Raw genomic sequence first — 21,179 nt, forward strand, 5'->3', positions numbered from 1 at the left:
CCAATGCATTCCTGGAGGGCATTCATTTTGGTCAGGCGGCCCTTCAGTGAGCTTTTCAGACTCTGGCCTCAGCACTGATGGCAGCCATTGTCCTTGTCTCTAGCCTCCCCCCTCCAACTTCCTCCACCCAGACCCAATCCCCTGTACTCCAGCCTATCCCAAGCACACCTTCAGACCAGCATGCACACACCTCAACACACAAGGGAAGCTCAGGCAAACATAAGCACCACACATCCCACAGGCACTCATGCAAGCATCACACACATGCAAACACAGCAACATCCACTGCCTCCACTGTGTCCCCCTCCTCCTTGTCTCCCTCCTCCCTCCCAGTCTCGTCTACACTTACACCTGCATGTACTACATCTACAGCCACTACTGCCATCACCAGCACACACACCACCACACCCCGCTCACGTGTAGTCACCACCTCCCCTACCATTCACACGTCCCCTGTGTCCTCTCCCAGTGTGTCTGTGATGCCACCTCCCAAGATACACAAACACAGGCACACACCCACCCAACAGCCATCCACCTCACAACAGCCTCCAGCGCATGCACCTTCACCCAAAGTCACCAAACGAACACCTCCTACAACCACAACCTCTTCCTCCACTCCCAAACCCCCTCCAGCTACCCATCCCAGTGTCTCCAAAAAACTTTTCCTGTCTAACCTTGACCTCTTTCCCACACCTCCCGCACCCCGTCCGTCTCCTAGGACCTGACTCTCTAGGTCCCAACCTAGCACCTCAGCCACATCATCTCCGGGACCAGTGGTGCCTGTAGTCACTGGAATCTGGAGTGAACCGGCCACCAGGGCAGCCAGTGTGGCACGGAGCCACAGCACGGACAGTCCCCCACCTGTCAAGCATCAAAAGTTGACCAGTGTCCAGCGGGAGAGGGGAAAGACTCCAGCCACCAAAGCCGCTCCCAGGGGTCCCGGTGGGAGTGTGGAGTCAGCTGCGACACCTTCCAAGGTGGGGAAGGGCCACAAGAAACCCAGAAAGTCTGGGAAGAGCAGCACGGTGGAGGAGACCGCCATCATCCCCGCTGCCCAGGAGGCCACCGCCATCATCCCCGCTGCCCAGGAGGCCACCGCCATCATCCCTGCTGCCCAGGAGGCCACCGCCAGCACCTGCCCTTCTGCCCAGGAGGCCACCACCAGCACAAGCCCCGCTGGGCTAGAGAGGACCGCCAGCACAAGCCCCGCTGGGACAGAGAGAACCGCCAGCACAAGCCCCGCTGGGACAGAGAGGAGCGCCAGCACAAGCCCTGCTGGGCTAGAGAGGACCGCCAGCACAAGCCCCGCTGGGACAGAGAGGACCGCCAGCACAAGCCCCGCTGGGACAGAGAGGACTGCCAGCACAAGCCCCGCTTGGCTAGAGAGGACCGCCAGCACAAGCCCTCTGGGACAGAGAGGACCGCCAGCACAAGCCCCGCTGGGACAGAGAGGACTGCCAGCAGCTGAGTCACTGCAAAGGAGCCCGTCACCTCAAGCACCGCTGAACAGGGCACCACCGCTACAAGCACCACTGAACAGGGCACCCCTGCCTCAAGCACCGCTGAACAGGGCACCGCCGCCTCAAGCACCGCTGAACAGGGCACCGCTGCTACAAGCACCGCTGAACAGGGCACCGCCGCCACAAGCACCGCTGAACAGGGCACCGCCGCCACAAGCACCGCTGAACAGGGCACCGCCACTACAAGCACCGCTGAACAGGGCACCGCCGCCTCATGCACCGCACCACCGCTACAAGCACCACTGAACAGGGCACTGCCGCCTCAAGCACCACTGAACAGGACACCGCCACCACAAGCACTGCTGGCCCATGAGCGCCAAGGGCACTGATGCTACTGAGTCCGTCACGAGCAGGATGAAGCACTCTCGACACAGAGCCCCCTCCAGAACCAGTGGATATTGCCATCCACTACCTCTGTCCTTGGCAGGATGAAGCACTGTGGGCACCATGCCCCCTCCAGAACCAGTGGAGAGATACATCCACTACCTCTGTCCTTAGCAGGATGAAGCACTCTGGGCACCATGCCCCCTCCAGAACCAGTGGAGAGATACATCCACTACCTCTGTCCTTAGCAGGATGAAGCACTCTAGGCACCATGCCCCCTCCAGAACCAGTGGAGACTGTCATCCACTACCTCTGTCCTTAGCAGGATGAAGCACTCTGGACACCATGCCCCCTCCAGAACCAGTGGAGAGATACATCCACTACCTCTGTCCTTAGCAGGATGAAGCACTCTGGGAACCATGCCCCCTTCAGAACCAGTGGAGACTGTCATCCACTTGAGAGACTGTGGCTTTGCTCTCCCCAGGATGGAACATTGGGCAAACCACCCACTGTAGAGACTTGAGAGACTGTGGCTTTGCACTCCCCAGGATTGCACAGTGGGCAAACCACCCACTGTAGAGACTTGAGAGACCGTGGCTTTGCACTCCCCAGGATGGAATAGTGGGCATGTGGCCACCTCGTGGATTTGGCATTGTGCACTCAACCGGCTGAGGTGCCCCCCCTTTCCCTCCCCCTGAGGTGCCTGTTTTCTTGCTCTCTGATGCCCCTGCAGTGTTCTCTCCGTCAAGGTCGGGGATCTTGTGTGGGCCTCGCCCATACCGTGTGGGCCCAGTGTCCCACAGACTTCATTGGAGCACTACCTGGACTACTAAGCTTGGTGTATATTTTGTTTATGGTGTATATATATATTTTTGCATACTTGATTTTAATATATTAAAATGGTTACACTAATTTCCTTTTGTCTTTACATTCTTCCGGGGGGGTTGGGGGGTGTAACTATAATGTATATATATGTATTAGTGTGTGTGTTGTAGTGGGTGAGGGTGGGGGTGGGGGTGTTACGTGTGTGTGTCCCTGTTTTTTCCCTCCCCCCTCCCCTGTGTCGTAGGTGCAGTACTCACCGTTGTCTTTGCCACCGGCCTTCGTGCTCCTGGTTGAGGAGCAAGGAGATGAGGGCTGGCAGGATGTGCTGCTCGGGTTCCACGGCGTCCGGATTCCTCGTGGGGTGTGTAGAGGTGAGCGTTTCCCCTTCGCAGTCCTGTTCTGCCGTGTTTTTGTCCGCAGTGAATCCGCCCCGGAAAAGGTGGCGGATTGGTAGGTTGTGATACTGTGGGCGGTACTTTGTCTTCCGCCTGTCTGTTGGCGGTGACTGCCAAGCTGTTTGTCTGTACCGCCGTGGCGGTCGGAGTGTTAAAGTGGCTGTCTTTGTTGGCGGTTTCCACCACGGTCGTAATTCCAATTTTTTAAACGCCGGCCTGTTGGCGGTCTTACCGCCGCTTTAACACTTTCCGCCAGGGTTGTAATGACCACCTGTATCTTGCTGCAGATTCCTTACCGGCCCACACATCCTCCCTGCTCTGCAAACAGATTTCTAGGGACAGGGCTGTTACCCTTTTAGGGCCTTAGTGTTCCATACCAGTGGTCAGTGTTCTTCATAGCTTTGCGCTTCTGGCATGTAAAGTTGTGAAAAGAAACAGATGTCAGCGCACCTGGCTGGCACCTATATAAATGCGTCGGATTTCACTTCTAGTGTGGACGATGACGATGGCCCGCGTTGGGCCGATCAACGCCACCTACCGGCATGCAGGAGATACTGCTCACAAAAAATCTTCCAGATCCAGAGTAAAGAGTGCATATCCCTGTTTGTTTGTCCTCCCATTGTACTTGATTGCCCTTCCTTTCTAATCCCTAGTTGTGCAATCATGGCAGCGTGATGTGAAAACAGCGTGCATTGCATGATTGTTAGGCTTAGATTAACGTGAGACTTTGATCTCATGTTTATTCTAAGCCTAATAATTACCTAGTTAATGCCACTGTAGGAAAATGCCTCTTATGTTATGGTTACCCCCTAACTTTTCAGATTACTGCAACCTGAAGAAAGAAGGACTGCTGACCTGAAAGCCCTGCAGAGACGACGGAGACAACAACTGACTTGGCCCCACCCCTACTGGCTTGTCTCCAGACTCAAAGAACCTGCACAGCGACGCATCCAGCGGGACCAGCGACCTCTGAGGACTCAGAGGACTAACCTACACCTAAAGGACCAAGAACCTCCCGAGGACTGTGGCTTTGTCCAGAAACAACAGCAAAGAAAGCAACTTTAAAGAGACTCCAACTTCCCACCAGAAGCATGAGTCAACACCGCAAAGAGGACCCCCAGGCAACTCCAACGACGTGGACACCCTGTGTCGACCTCCCTGCACCCCCACAGCGAGCAGAGGCTCCCCCAGAGGCTCCCCCTGACCGTGACTGCCTGGTAACAAAGGAACCTGACACCTGGATCAAGCACTGCACCTGCAGCCCCCAGGACCACCTACCAGTGCAGGAGTGACCAGCAGGCGTCCCTCATCCTAGCCCAGTCGGTGGCTGGCCCGAGAAGCCCCGTGCCCTGCCTGCATCGCCAGAGTGACCCCCGGGTCCCTCCATTGTTTTCAGCAACAAACCAAACACCTACTTTGCACACTGCACCCAGCCTCCCCTGTGCCGCTGAGGGTGTATTTTGTGTGCCTGTGTCTGTCCCCCCAAGTCTCTACAAAACCCCCCTGGTCTGCTCCACAAGGACGCAGGTACTTACCTGCTAGCAGACTGGAACCGGAGCACCCCTGTTCTCCATACGTGCCTATGTTATTTGGGCCCTCCTTTGACCTCTGCACCTGACCGGCCCTGTGTTGCTGAAGGTTTGGGGTTGCCTTGAACCTCCAATGGTGGGCTGCCTAAGCCCAGGAGACTGAACTTGTAAGTGCTTTACCTACCTGAGAAACTAACTATTACTTACCTCCCCCAGGAACTGTTGATTTTTGCACTGTGTCCACTTTTAAAATAGCTTAGTGCCATTTTTGCCAAAACTGTGTATAGTACTGTTTTAAATGAAAGTTCTATACTTACCTGTGTGAAGTACCTTACAATTTATGTACTTACCTAAATTCTGAATCTTGTGGTTCTAAAATAAATTAAGAAAATAATATTTTTCTATATAAAAACCTATTGGCCTAGAGTTAAGTCTTTGAGTGTGTGTTCTCATTTATTGTCTGTGTGTGTACAACAAATGCTTAACACTACCCTCTGATAAGCCTATTGCTCGACCACACTACCACAAAATAGAGCATTGGTATTATCTAATTTTGCCACTATCAACCTCTAAGGGGAACCCTTGGACTCTGTGCACACCATCTCTCACTTTGAGTTAGTATATACAGAGCCAACTTCCTACAGCCACTCACAGCATGAAAGGAGAACGGAGTGGGTTTATGAAAGAGACCACTAGTGATTGCCATAGAGATTATGGAGGTTCCAGCCTACGGGCGACATACTGCATAACTTATGCACGATTGCAAGGGCTGTGCCGATGTTCCATGTAGATGATGTCTACCATATAACCATGTAGTCTTGCTCTCTCTCTCTCTCTCTTTGTACTTAGAACAGAATAACCATAATTTGAGACACAGAGTACATTGTAAGTTATAATTAGTAAGAAAAAAATCTGCATGTCGTGCAAATGCAGCACCAGTCCTGACGAAAGCCATATTAACCCAGGAGGCACTTAGTGGAAATGGCTGAAACATGTCCAAAACATCCACCACTGCTTTTAATTTTTGCCCAAGGTTTCCACTATTAAAATTTACCTAAAGAGGTTGGCAACCCTGAAGCAATTTTAAAATCATGCATTTACTCCTTCAAAACACAAACCCGTACCTCTGTAACTCAGATATTGTAGCACACCCAGATGCATTAGGTGTCTCGGGTGGGAACCCTATGATGAAGGATGCCTCCAATTAATGTTAGTGGGTGAGGGTTCTTTTCACAACCCTTAGGGTGTCCACTGTGTAGAGAAAGGGACATCTTTTGAAACCTGTTGACTGTGGTAGCGAACTCACTTTTTGTGTTTGATGATATGCAGCTAGGGAGAACGAGCGAGTTCTGTTTTGTTCTCTCTCCCTCTCTCTGTCTCTCTCTCGCATTGTGCTGTACAGTTGTTAATTTAAAGCTCTTGATTAAGTGTTGTATTGTAACCAGCTCTAGGAGAGTCACCTTGTTAAACAAAGTCAGATCTGATCTAGAAACTATATCCATTCAAGGCAACAATTAGGAATCAGGAAGATTTCGAATTTCACTGATGTGCTCTGTTTTTTCCTCAGCCTGACTGCCACTCTTGCAAGTGTAGGAGCAGCCAGTATACCCAGTGCGGGCTTGGTCACCATGCTGCTCATTTTAACTGCAGTGGGACTGCCAACGCAAGATATTAGCCTGTTGATAGCAGTGGACTGGCTTCTGTGAGTATTGGATTATGTTATTCAAATATAAGGTCAAAGTTGTTACTGAGATTGAGGTAGCAGTTTTCATCACATTTACTTTTAGTATGGGATCCTTCTTTGATTCTATGTCAGGACCGGGGGCGAGGATTATGCTGATCCTTCTTTGCTTTATTTTACAGCAGCCATTTCATTAAACTTCAAGGCAAAAACTACCATCCCCATGAACCCATGGGAATGGAGCAAAAACATCCAATGTGGTATAAACAGTTTCAGTTAATATCAAATAGGTTTAAGCAGTCCGAATTCAGTCCATTATTTATGTTGACACTGCCTCTTTCTTCACTGCTCACAGTTAAGTCATCTTTTCCTCTCCTCTACAATTTCTTGTTTGCTTTGCGGTAATTGTTCAGGGCTCAGTCTTTCTTGTGCGTTAGTGCGTTTGGTGAGTTCTGTGGGGTTGCGGGAATGCGATCACGCTTCTTCATGGCCAAATTGTTGGTGTGGCTCCTTGACTCCTAGTGCGGTCCTCCGTCTGCTTGGTGACATTCTGTACAGTGCAGTACTCGCCCTGCAACACGCAACTTTCGAAGTCTCCTCACATTGGAATCATGCCCCGTATAGCCTCTGAACTTTAGTGATGCCCGCATTGCTCGAGGTCTGTATTATGCATCATTATTTTTTTTTTTTCTGATGCCCTTCCAGGGTAGGTACTGAGTGTGTTTTTATATGTCCTCAGGGTCTGTATTAGATCAGAGGCCACGCAGGCCACTCTTGGGGGCATGCTTTCAGGCTGTCTTTGCCTTGTAGATTCCTGTACCGGTGGGCTTGTCACCAGGCTTGGACTGATACACAGTGTCGCTTCACCGACCCAAAATACCTTAGCTGGACCCTCAGCCCCAAATCAGCAGCACTGTGCCTGTCCACACTGTATTTACCTGTTCATTCCTGCAGTCTGCCTGCCCATATAAAATAGCTGTGCTCTACCTGACCATATTCTATTTACCTGTTTGGTGCAGCATCCTGCCGGCACCTATTTGATTAATTGCTTTGTATGCAGCACTCTGCCTGCTCTTACTTGGCTTCCCTGCTGTGCATTCTGCCATGGAGATCTTCAATAGCACCCAGCTGAAAGGAGAACCCTTAGCGTTCCTGCCCTGGGGCAAGGAATTTTGTGAGGTGGTAGAACCCTCTAAATACAGGGAAGTCACCCAGCTATGGGCCACTTGGGACAACTCCTTGCGAAGCAAATTATGCAGGAATGTGCCATGGTCCCTAGATCCAATCAAGATCCTGCAGGGGTCCCCGGGCCTTCTGAATCCTCCCAACTCCCACTGGGGTCGGAAGTGGTGCCAGCTAAACGTCACCGTGAGGCTGGAGTAGACTATGAAGCTTTTGCACGCCTAAAAAGGGCCCCACCTCTCTACTTCCCCTGCATCCGGGCTGACCTCGGATCCTCCAGAGCCAGGTTCCTCATATCCTCAGGATTACGAGTATCACGTGGACTCTTTTGAGAAGAAAGGACCCTTCAAGCCTTGGGCTTCCTCCCCTCTACCCTCTTCCACCAAACCCGCTGCCCTGGACGTGGGGTTGGACATGTTAGACCCCGACGATATCCTCCACCCTCAGTCTTCTGAATGGGTCCCGTCCGAGAAGGTGGTGAACTATGTGGCAGGCTTTCTGTGGAAACGACTCAAGAAGGAGGCTCGCAGCTGTTTGCGGGCTGAATATCTCCATCCCACTTTCGTGGTTAAGGTCACTTTGACCCATTACATAGATTCCAGGATGGCCACATTCCTAGCAAAATTCATGAAGGACCGTAAAAAGGGAATAGATAGATCCTGGAGGGCATGCCAGAATAAAGTGTTGGATGCCATCAGCCCCCTCACAAACAATTTGGACATGACAAAGGATGCCAAATCTTTGGGTTCATTTATATCTCCGAGGCGCTCTTGGGATGAGCACAGCGCTCTATCTTCTTTCAGAGTAATGCAAATTGTGCGCTGTCCACGGAGCATCACAGCTGATTGTTGATCAAGGTAGAACGGAAGCTTGGGGACCTCACGACCTCTGAGGCGGGGAGATGGCCGATGGGGGACTCTTTGGGGAACCCTTTCTCAAGGAGCTGGGCAAGTTTGTGAACACATTCACTTCTTTGGACAAGGCCTAGTCATCCATCAAAAGAGTGTTTACTCCCCGGGTTTTTCAAGGAGCCTGTCATGGATGAAGCTGCTCAGATATCAAGTTCAGTCCCGCTTTTCCAACTTCTACCCAACTAGAGGCCAAGGTTTCTGAGGCAGAGGCTTCAAGAGACACTGCTCATCCTCCAGTACTGGTGAGTGTTCATCCTTCTTCCCTCCTGAAAGTAGGGGGCAGACTGGCAATTTTTTCCATGAGTGGAGACGCAAGGGTGTTGCAAACAACTCAGGGTTTTCAAATAGAAATCTATGGCTCTCCTCTTCACGACACTTCTTAGTCTAAAGAAGACATTTATTAAATCACTCTGCAAGGCTTGTAAAGGAAGGTCAGCACAACCGAAAGTGCACCTTTAAAATGTGCGCAACAATAAAGTGAGAACATGTACAAATAATTTTCAATCTATAAACAGCAAATATATACATGCAAAGATACAGATACCTATATTTATATATATATTCATACACAATGCAAAGCAAATAATTAGTAAAAATGAATCACCATGGGGCCCAGCTGCTTCTTCATCTTTCTCTCAGTAGCTTCAAGCCGTAGACTCCGAGATCGGCTGCGGAAGAGAAAGCGAGATCTGCCCTCATGAGGTGTCAGGCATTCAACGTCATAATCCTGACCGGAGACTCTGAATCTCCCACTGTCAATCCTGGGTCTCTGTTATACCTTAAATAAATCAGAGGGGAGAGTTTTTGAAAACCTCCCCCCACTCCCTGTTATTCAAAGTTACTTCAGGTCAGCGTTAAAAGAAACACATTGGAAATGGCCAGGTTCCCAAGGTGTCCCTCCCAAAACTAGACCGTTCCCTGCCGTACCATAAACATCCTAGTACGTCCTTATCTTGCTGACTGACTCCTCCATGTTATGTCCTAGCCCTTAGTGAGAAAGAATGTGCAGAATAAAAACATGAACGAGAAAACGAGTTGCATAGCATGTTTTGTACAGAAAAATACTTGCACCTTTAACGTGGCGGTGAAGCTAAGGCTAAGCTGAATACAAAATGGAGTCTGTAACTTGTGACCGCTAATGTGACGGTGGGCAGCTAAGCCAAATGCAAAGTGGTGCGACACAGAGTCAGTGGTCAAAACACAAATATCACCACACACCTTGATAAAGGGGATATACGTCCAATGGTTCCCAAACCCAGTGGGTTTATCAACAACCTTTTTCTGATGGACAAAAGCAGGGGGGGCCAATGACCAGTCATCAACTTGCAGTTCATCGAGTGGTTGGTATACCACCACTTCAAGATGGAGGGCATCTACCTTCTGCGGAACGTGTTGCGTCTTTCCGACTGGGTGGTCCTAAAGGACGCGTATCTGTTGTTTCCAGTCTTCCCACTCCACTGGAGGTTCCTCCAGTTTGTTTCGCTTCAACAAACATTTAAGTTTTCCTCTCTGCCCTACAGGTTTTCTTCCACCCCTTGGTGCTTCACGGAGATTCTTAATCCTCATTGTCTGTCTAGACAACATGCTGATTCTGGCTCAGTGCCCTCATAAGCTGTTTCTCCTGCTGCAAACGGCGATCAACCTCCTGGAAGGTCTGGGGTTCAGGATACACAAGAAAAGTTCCCTTCTGGTGCCCTCCCAGAGATTGACTTTTCTGGGTATTGTAGTACCACAGCCTCCCTAAGCTTTCCATCTCGGAAAGTGACGAAGATCCGGCACGAGTTGAGGAGAACTCTGGCCAGGCAACACCTTTCATTGCACCAGATTGCTCGTCTGGTGGGTCTCCTCATCCTCCATCCAGGCCATCTTTCTGGGAGCCCTTCACTACCTAGCCCTGCAGCAGCTTAAAGCCTCCCACCTTCTGAAGGACCTCACTGGCTCCCAACTAGTCTTCCTTTCGGATGAGGTGAGGGAGGAAATCGGCTGGTGGCTGGCCCACATAGAAGCTTGGAATTGGAGAGCGATTTTCAAGTCGGCCCCAAACCTTGTGATTGAATCAGACACCAGCAGATCCATCTGGGGCACGAGGTGTGGCGAGTTGTCTACAGGGTGTTCATGGTCTCCTCAAGAATAGAGATTGCATATCATTTGTTTGGAGCTCCTGGCTGGGTCTTTTGTGGTCTGCTGTTGGACCAGGGACAGGATTGAATCATGTGTCCTCAAGATGAACAACATATCAGTGGTCCGATATACCAATCATCGAAGAGGCACTCGCTCCAAGGTTCTGACACCAATTTCTGGCACTACTACCTGGAACACCAGGTTTTGGTCACAGCAGAGTATTTTCCCAGCCAGGCAAATCAAGTAGCAGATAGGGACTCTTGTCACTTATGGTATTTAAGTCTTTGGAAGCTCGATCCATAGGTCTTTGCCACGCTCCAGGACTGATGGGGTCCATTCTCTGTGGACCTGTTTGTGTCCAGATTGGATCACCAGCTGCGCAGTTTCAGGCGGAGGCCAAACCCACAAGCGGCAGCGACAGACGCATTTCTCCAACATTGAAGCCAGGAGAAGGACTATGCTTTTTCCCCGTTCGCAATGATCACTCAGGCCTCAGCCCAGATCAGGCATCACTGTGCGGAAGTGGTGTTGATCATGCCCATTTGGACATCTCAAGTCTGGTTTCTGGTTCTTCTGGAACTTATTTGGGATTTTCCAATTCGTCTCCCCCTGTTTCAGACTCTTCTTGATGTGGACCAGATGCCGCACTGAATGGTGCTGGAGTGTTTCTTGTGCCTGATGACATGGAGGATTACAGGGGAGGATGGATGGTCCCAGGCCTTTTGAGACAGGCCAAAGACCTCTTTCCCAGAGCTTGGCTCGACAGCACAGTCAAGGGGTACTAATCGACATGGACACGTTGGTATCTGTGATGTGCTGTTGATCCCATGGTCGCAGATTTAGGACAGGTTCTCAATTTTCTGGCCACTCTGGCAAGGAGGGTTTGGCATACTGTTCCATCAATACCTCCAGTTCAGCCATCTCAGTGGGGTGTGTTCCGGTAGAGGGCTCCCTGATGGTAGAGTATCCTTTTGTGTGTCGACCTCTTAGGAGGATCTGCCTGTCTCTACCCCTGGAGCCACACTATTTGGTGCTCTAAGATGTCAATCAAATGCTGCAAGCTAACAGATTTTTATATTAAAAGGAACTCATGGTGAAGTTAGAAATACTGTTATGCCCGGTATCTTGTAGACGGATCTCGGATGTACGTGCCCTGGAGATCACAGGTACGATTTTAACTCCCTTTGGGATGTCCTTTGAGGTTAGTAGGAAGGCAAAGTCTAACACCAAGATTATCTCTTACCCGATTTCCTGGATTCTCCCAAGTTGTGTGTGGTGCAGGGCCTCAAGGCATATGAAGAGATGTCGGTAGAGTTCCGACTGCCAGACGAGCTGCAGTTCCTTATTGTGCTGCATAAACTGCATAAAACGGTCTCTTCACTCGCCCTAGCCTTGTGGGTGCTATGGGTGATGCAGGAAGCCAGCATCGATATGAAGTTCATTGGAGGGTATTCCGCTGGAGGGGCAATGGTTTCGAAGGCATTCAGCCTGGCTGCCTGCTTGGAAGATACCATGAATGTGGCAAATTGGTCCTCGGACTCTAATTTAAGAGGTTCTTTTTCAAGCCGGTGCTGGATATGGCTTATTTTGTGGTGAGCAAGCTTTGAATTAGCATAATCCTCACCTCCAGTCCTGACATAGATTGAAAAATGTTCTATGTTTCAATTCTATTAAGGACTCGGAGACTAGGATTATCCCACCCAATGGGATATTTATCTGTATGACCCTCCCAGTGACTAGTAAGTATTAGTTTTTCTGCTTATCTTTTGATGTCATATTATGATGTTGTTGAATTGATGTTTAACAACAATTGTCATACAGAGAATTATACTTCTTGTACAGGTATTTGACCTATTTGAGATCCTTTGCTAATTGCTCTCTTTTCCTAGGAACTGGCACTGGTAGCAGGATACATGATGACCTTGCAGTGGCATGACTCGCACGACGAAAGAGGCAGTGTCTACACTGCAACAATAGCCCCCGCAGCCCCTGTGGTGCGGAGGGCATGAGCTTCAGGGGGTCGCCTCAACACAGTAAACTGTGCACAGGTAGCAGGCCCCTGCCTGAGAGCTCCAGTGTGTGTCAGGGGGTGCCTCGATGTACTTTGCAGGAGGGGCCCCCTCAAGTTTGGTTATGCCACTGAGTGTCAATGTAAATAATGGACTGAATTGGGACTGCTTATACCTGGTTGGATACTAACTGGAACTGTTTATACCTGATTGGATGTTGTTGTTTTTGCTCCATTCCCAGGGGTTCATGGGAATGGTAATTTTTGCCTAAAAGGTTAATAAAATGGCTGCTGTAAAAATAAAGTGAAGGAAGTTCAGCATCATCCTCGCCTCCGGTCCTTAATAAAATTGAAACTTTGCATTATGATAGCTAGGGAATTTTTCATTCTTATGATTATGTATATTTCCCTTGGATGTACAGGGTCCCAGACCAATAATTGCATATATACTTTTTGGAAGAAACATTAAACCTTACATATTTTCTTGTAGTCAAAAAATGCATTGAGTTATCAAATCCTACTAGGGTTCACTAGCATCAAGAAAAATTAACCCCACTGAGGAGTAGCACTTCCACAATGCCGTACTCAAATGTATTGGCTCTTCAACGTTTTGTTTACCTATTTCTTGCCTATTTTTATGGACTTCTTCTACGTATGCTTTTTAATGTCTAATGTTGTTTTCTCCGCGTCTGTTTTTTATTTCGTGGTAATGGTGCATTGCACCATTCACCACAGTTCTATTGCATATTGAAAATTGGAAAATGGAGTTGAGCCTGGTAAGCATAAAAAATGGGCCCCTCTGGGGTCCTAACCATATAATATAATAATAATGGGATGAGAAAGTCACAACCAAGACTGACACCAAAGGATCTTCAGGACTGGGAAAGAAAAGCAACAGAGGTAAGTAACTAGGGGCCAGATGTAGGAAGCCTTTTGCGCCTCGCAAACTGTGAAAAACTCAGTTTGCGAGGTGCAAAAGGCCAAACGCGATGCACAACCACAAATTGCGAGTCGGTACCGACTCGCAATTTGAGGCTGCGACTCGCAAATAGGAAGGGGTGTTCCCTTCCTATTTGCGACCGCATCGCCATGCTGAGTTGCTTTGGGACCGCGAATATGTCGCAAACCAACTCGCAGTTACCATCCACTTGAAGTGGATGGTAACTCATTCGCAAAAGGGAAGGGGTCCCCATGGGACCCCTTCCCCTTTGTGAATGTCAATAAAAATGTTTCTTCAGAGCAGGCAGTGGTCCTATGGACCACTGCCTACTCTGTAAAAACCGAAACTAAATGGTTACGGATTTTTTTCTTTTTGCAGCTCGTTTTCCTTTAAGGAAAACAGGCTGCAAAAAGAAAAAAAAAAACTCATTTATTCAAAAAGCAGTCACGGACATGGTGGTCTGCTGTCTCCAGCAGGCCACCATCCCTGTGAGTGCATGGACTCGCTATGGGGTCGCAAACTGCGACCCACCTCATTAATATTCATGAGGTGGGTCTTTGCGACCCCATAGCGAGTCGCAGAAGGTGTCTGAGACACCTTTCTGCATGCACGTTTGCGAGTTGCAATTTGCGAGTCGCTATGACTCGCAAATTGCAAGTCGCAAAAGAAAACTTACCTACATCTGGCCCTTGGTTTCCCCAGGCGCCCGTGTGCAGAGATGTTACCCGGGGTCAGGTGTCAATTAGATAACATGGGGAAGACGCGGTTAGAGTTTTTGTGTTTCAGGACCCTTCCCAGAGGACCCTGAGGAATCCCTTTGGGACAAGGAAGGTTCGAGAGTACCCCCACCAGTGGATACAAATAGAAATGGAGTACCTACACCAGGGAACCCAGGTGCATAGCGGTGAAGCCATATCAGAACCTCCTGCTGAAGTCAATTTTGACCTTGGCTTTCCAGCTGCTTCAGTGACCCATGGACCAGGTTGGTGGCACCAAGGTGTGGATTCCGGACAAAGAGGACCTGTGGAGAGAGGGGACAGAGTCCAGGCCACCCGGAGTCGCCCAGGTGGTGCAGGAGGGCAATGCCTACCCTGGTCGTGGATACTTCACTGTTGGACGGAGGCCTTGAAGATGCAGCTGTGGAGTCCAGGCGTAGCAAAAGGATTTCAGGAGTCGTCCACGAGCTGTCCCACTTCAGTTGTCAAATTTCAGAGGAGTCATTGGCCAGCAGGACTACCAAGAAGCTTTGGCAAATGCAAAGATGTATTGCAAGAAGAGTTGCAGGAGTTGGGACTAGCAAGGTCCAAGGCACTCAACCTTTACCGGTGTTGAAGTGCCTGTGGATGCAGGGGAATGACTCCCTCACTCCAAGGAAGATTTCTTCTTGCTTTCCTTAGTGCAGGCAGAGTTCTTGTGACTCTAGAGGATGCACGGCCATGTATGTTGCAGAGTCCTTGCAATATCCGGGGACAAAGTTGCAGTAGGAGCCCTCCTAACAGTTGCAGTCTTGTCTTGGTTCCCGGTGAAGTCCAGCAGCAGAATCCAGTGTACAGGTCGCATACCTGTCTTGAAGAAGAATTCTGCAGACGAATCTAGGGTCCCACCCTCAGGGGAGCCCTTAAGTAACCCATGAAGGGGGTTGGACAACTTCTGCAGTCACCCAGTAGGAACTCTACTCTCCGGGACTTACCAGTCAGATGCTCCCAGGGACCTCTGCTTATCTTATTTCCAAGATGGCAGGATCAAGTGGCCCGGGCAGAGCTCTGGGCACCTCCCCAGGGGAGGAGCTGGAAAGGGTGGTGGTCACTCCCCTGTCCTTTGTGTGGTTTTGTGCCACTGGAGTAAACCGGTTTATGCAAGGAGGGCTCCAAGCGTGCCCTTCAAAGCGGTCTGGTGGTACTCAGGAGCACCCCCACCCTAGCCCAGAGACACCTATTTCTAAGTGAGAGGTGGTAACACCTCTCCTCTTCAGGGAATCCTTTGTTCTGCCTTCACCTACCCGAATTAGGCTCAGCAGCAGGAGGACAGAACAGTATCTGGGGTCGGCACATGTAGTCATGGGGGATCCTCTAAGGAATCCCCAAAGTACATGGTGTGATGCAACTAACACTGGAATTGGTGTAGTTGCATGATTCCAATATGTTTTATACCAAAGATCATTAGGTTCGATAAAGTCATTATGTAGTTGGACATCTTGTGTTGGCCAGTGTCCACTACATACCTTAAAATGGCTTCCCCGCACTTACAGCGCCCAGAAAATGTGATCTGGGGTTTATAGGGGTGCCTCTGCTCTTGCATGCGTACCCTCACACTTAGAACTATGCACCCTTGGGCTGAAGGGCCTACCTTAGGGGTGACTTACAGGGTCAAAGGGCAGTGACCTTGATATAAGGTATACCTTATATCTGGGGTGAAAAGTGCATGCACCAGTCACACAGGTTGCAATGGCAGGCCTGTAGATACAGTCTGCATGGGCTCCTGTGGGTGGCATTATACATGTTGCAGCCCATAGGGGAACCCTGGTGTACCAATGCCCCGGGTGCCTAAATGCCATATACTAGGGACTTACAGCGGTACACCAGTATGCCAATTGTGGGGTGTAAGGAGTACTTACCAACCAAATATAGGGGAGAGAACACTGACACTGGGGTCCTGGTTAGCAAGATTCCAGTGTACTACAGTCAAAACACACTGACACCAGGCAAAAAGTGGGGGCAACAATGTCAGAAAGATTCTAATTTCCTACAATTTGGAACAAATATAATCGGGGATAGTATCTGTGTGTCTCCAATATCGCCTCATGAAAGCAATCACAACACACCTAAGGGAGGGCATGTTGAAGTTCTGACTCATGTAAAATAGTTAGGTCTTATCAAGACCTTGGTCATCTGACAAATGCACTTATGATAAAGAGAAAGGTAAACTAAGTCTGTGTACATACATTGTTGAACAAACAACAAAAACTGAACAACAAATGAATGTACTCACCAACCTGTGTGAGCATAGAGGCACACACAGTAGTCGCCCCCATTATATTCAAAACTCTGTGATAAGGACAACATTTCTTATCATGCTAATTGTTCTCCAGGATTGGATCTTTCATAGAGTCATATGCTTGAATCATCCCTGCTGTCAAAGTGGGAGTCCCACAGTACACTAACATAGCAGTATATATAATTACAATAGGCCCTAATGGCAATGAACAGTCTCTTTAATAACATATCTGTGTCATTTTATAAAAAGGACCAAACTTGACTTATGACCACTCAGGTGACAGCACCCTCTACAACATGCCCAACAGAGGTTGATTCCCCTCATAATTTCTACTACACATTGTGTGAAGGGAGTCTCCCTAAGCTCTGCTCAGTTTCTTCTTCCACATTGTGTGAAGGGAGTCTCCATAAGCTCTGCTCAGTTTCTTCTTCCAGCTGGTATTGTAATATTTATTTCATAACTGATATGGCTGAAACACCTAAAAAGGGTTATTTTGACCCTATGATTCTTGTGGGAAAAAGATACTGCATATGGATGACCCACACAAGGATTGTATATATTGTCTACACCCTCAACATAAGGTGAAAGTTTGTAAAATCTATTGCACCTTTTCATCTCAGACATTGAAAGATTGTGAGGGTAGACTTTTTCTGTGGCTACAGCAGTCTAAAACTGCAACAAATGGCAGTTCAGATTAGGACAGTGGCCCTTCTGTGATCTGCCAGAAAAAGTCATCCATAAGGGAAAGGTCCTGTGACAAAGAGCAACCTGAAACATCTAAAAAAAGCTTTAAAATAGACTCACCATGAGTGTGTCAAAGGCACAGCTGGTAAGGATAAAAAGGGAAAAATCTCCTCTGCTCCCATTAGATCTCATACTCCAACTCCCCCCAAAAAAGGTACACACTCCTCAAAATACTGCCTCAGAACCGTTGATAGTGAAATCCACTTCAAAACTCACGGTTACGAGTGCATCGTCGACAACACCATTGACGTTGACGAGGACAAGCATAACTTTAATATTGACTGTAGCGTCGATGACTATAACCACGACAATGCCGCCCACCTTTGCTTTAACATCTGTTTCGCTGACAAAGGTCTCGTTGACAAAACCACTGTCGACGCCACAGAAGTTGCTTTCAACAACTGCCCCGTCGACTACCCCACCGTCAACAATCCTGCCGTCTACGACCCATACGCTGACACCCTCGTCGACAAAGGTACTACCACCACTAACGGCCATTAGGAGCTAGCATCCACCATTGCGGCTCCCCCTCTGGATGATCCCTCATCATCTAGCGATGATCAAGAAGAAGGAGAGATCCTTGACAATCGCTCACACCAAGAATGGGATGAACATCTACCACCCACACCATCTACACTGGCCTCACACTCAGTGGACTCTCCTCCTGATCATATAGGAGGGATTTATACTCTAATGGAGAGAGCTGCTAATAGATTTCACCTTCCAATGACAGTCAAACAATCGGACTGTTTCCAAAAAGAACCAGCAAGAAACCAGTGCGTACTATCCCAATCATAGACTACATCTGGCAGGAGGGCGTTAAGATCATTCTGAACCCTGCTGGGGTGGCTGCTGTCTTACCTTGGATAGACAAAAAATACAAAGCCCCTGAAGATTCACCAGCCTGTTTAGTGGGCCATCCAAAAGCAGACTCGGTTATTACACAAGCAACGCAATGCTGCTTCAAAAACCCTTCCATGCTTGTTTCGACTCCTCCTGATTGTGAAGGCAGACGCCTAGACAATGTAGGCAAGCATTTTTCTTCTGTCTGCAGTTACAGTGCTCTGGCCATATTAGCCCGCAACGACTGACAAATGTGGTCACATATTGGAGCTCTTATCGATCTGGTGCCTGAGGACATAAGAATGGAAGCAAAGAAAATACTGCAAAAGAGAGAGTGTGTCCTCAGAAATAATTGATTGTACAATAGACATTGCAACTTCGTTTAGAATAGAAGTCCAGACAAAGATTTTAGCCATGGCCTTTGATGGAGAAAGCCTTTTCGGGAAACATATAGATGAGTTGTTGAAGTCAATAAAGGCTGATACAGAGACAACAAGGTCGCTGGGTACTTTGCAGTTCGGCAAGATGCCGTTTCGGGGAGCTCGTGTGAGAGGGCTCTCCACGTATCAAGGTACTTACCACCTATTTCAATAACTGTATAAACAGCAATACAGGCTTTTTTACCAACAACAGGCTTCTAGACCACCACCTACAGCAGCCTACGACAAAGAGGAGCCTCGCAGAAAACAGGTCTATCAAGGGAAAGAGTCCAACGGAAAGCAGTGACCTCTATCAAGTGTCGGCTACACCCAGTCCTTCTTTATTGGTGGGTGTAAATATCTCCAATCACATTCATTATTGGTGGAAAATATCAACAGGCAAGTGGGTATTAGACCTTGTCATCTATGGTCATACCCTGGAATTCATCCACCGACTGCCTACAACTCCCACAAAGAGAGTGCACCCACCTCATCTTCAATTACTTTGAGAAGAAGCTGCATCATGTTGAGAAAGAGGGCAATAGAAAAAGTTCCTCCATCCCAATAAGGAATGGGTTTCTATTCCTGCTTTTTCCTAATACAAAAGAAATCAGGGAAATAGCGACCCATCTGGAAGTTGAACAAATTCCTATGCAAGCAGTCCTTCTGTATGATCACTCTTTCAGAAATCTTGCGGCTCCTAAATCACGGGGACTATGACAACTCCAGATTTACAGGATGCCTACTTACACATCCCTATACATCCCAAATATCAAAAATTCCTGAGATTTACAGGAGCCGGCACTCATTAGCAGTTCAAGGTTCTTCCCTCTGGTCTCAAGTCAGCACCACGTATTTTCACAAAATGCCTGGCTCCGGTGGCGGCTGCACTGAGAAAGTATGGACATTGGTATTCCCATACCTCGACAACTGGCTGGTCAAGGCATCTTTAGGCAGTCAAATGATGGGAACCACCTCAGCTTGCCTGAAGTTATTCAACAACCTAGGGCTAAAAATCAACCATCTCAAATCCTCAACGGTGCCATCAACGCATTTAGTGTTCCTAGGAGCAGCTTTGGACACCATATAAAAAAAGTTTTCCTATTGCAGGACAGGCAGTAAAAACTACAGCGTTTGGCCCTTGCACTACAAACCAGAAAGTCTGTTTCAATGTGTCTATACAAGTTGCTCCTAGCGATGATGTACTCATCCATAGATCTGCTGTTCGCTCTCTCGACAAGCATTGGTTGCAAATAAATGGATCATTCGACGACCTAATCACAGTCACTCCTTGAATTATATTGGCTCTAAGCTGGTGGTCTCTACCACACCACCTGGACAAAGGCCTCTCATTCCTGGATCCCGACTATGTCATTACCACAGATGCTTCCCTGGACGGATCGGTAGGACATCTACAAGAGTTTCAAATTCAGGTGAAGTGGTCTCCAGCCCAAAAGGCCATGCTCATCAATCGGCTGGAGCTACGAGCATTTTTTCTCAGCGTCCACGCATTCCTGCCAAGAATAAGAAATGCTTCAGTTCTGATGCGTACAGACAATACCACCCACATTGACTATATCAATAAGTGGGGAGGCACAAGATCATTACCCCTGTGCACGGAAGTACAGGCAATATGGAATTGAACAATGAAGCATGGCATCGTTAGTCGCGCCGAACATGTACCCGGGCTGAGCAACACCTTAGCGGGCAGTCTCGGCAGAACAAAGTCAACTTGCCACGAATGGGAATTGGATCAATACACACTGGAAGGGATATTCTTTCTACTGGGCAAAATAGCACTCAATCTGTTTGCGACACAACCGAACAGCACATGCCAGTTTTTCGCAAGTTGGCATCCCCGTCGAGGGTCGTGGGGGAACGTCTTTTTGATAAGATGGTCAGGGATATTTGCTTATGCCTTTCCACTGTTTCTTGTGATCCCGAAAGTTATCAGCAAGATCAAGGCAGAGAAGTGTTGCATCATTCTCATAGCTCCCAAGTGGCCCAGACAACACTGGTTCACGAAACTCCTCCTTCTATCCAAGACCACCCACATTTGTGTAAGACTGTTGCCACACCTGTTAACGATGAACAAAGGCCAGGTCCATCATCCAGACCCGACTTCTCTCCACTTATGCGCATGGCTCCTGAATTCAATAAATTCCAAAATGTAAACATTTCACAGGACTGTAGAGATATTCTCTCCAAAGCGCAAGCAGATTCCACATTAAAGACATGCAGGTGGAAATGGAAGAGGTTTTACATATGGTGCCAGAAATCATATCTGCATCCTCTGTGAATATCACCTAAGCAGCTTCAGCTATATCTACTTTCATGGGCTCAATCAGGTTTGCATCAGTCCTCTATACACCGCACTTTTCCTCCTTGTGCTCCAGCAGTATCATCAAACAATTTCCTAAGGGTCTCTTAAGAGCCTTTCCCCTGTTGAGGGCTCCTCCACTTAAATGGCAACTAAACATAGCATTATCTCAATTGAAACAACTTTGTTGAGCACATACACACAGCAGACCTCAAGTCCGGCACCTGGAAGGTCACTTTACTCTTGGCTTTAACAAGCACCAGAAGGGTTAGCGAAATTCTGGCCTTTACAACTCAAGATTCACTCTTACATTTTTACAGATGATGCTGTCATCTTAAGACTTACCCCAAGGTTCATCCCAAAAGTACTTTGCGGTTTCCATCTCAATGAGCCTATCATATTGAAGACTTTTTTTCTCAAATC

At 48.4% G+C, this 21,179-nt stretch overlaps 1 protein-coding gene across 2 annotated transcripts in view; it reads left to right on the forward strand.

Moving 5' to 3' along the window:
- The window catches only part of LOC138246326 (excitatory amino acid transporter 2-like), a 1,049,947-nt gene that overhangs the window by 943,925 nt on the left and 84,843 nt on the right, over window positions 1-21,179 (forward strand). For both annotated transcript variants that reach the window (XM_069200834.1, XM_069200835.1), the window contains exon 9: window positions 6,161-6,295. In XM_069200834.1, coding sequence (XP_069056935.1) covers window positions 6,161-6,295 — 135 coding nt within the window. The remainder of the gene's footprint in view (window positions 1-6,160; window positions 6,296-21,179) is intronic.

The sequence above is a fragment of the Pleurodeles waltl genome, chromosome 7 (genome assembly GCF_031143425.1).
Source record: "Pleurodeles waltl isolate 20211129_DDA chromosome 7, aPleWal1.hap1.20221129, whole genome shotgun sequence".
Taxonomy (NCBI): domain Eukaryota; kingdom Metazoa; phylum Chordata; class Amphibia; order Caudata; family Salamandridae; genus Pleurodeles; species Pleurodeles waltl.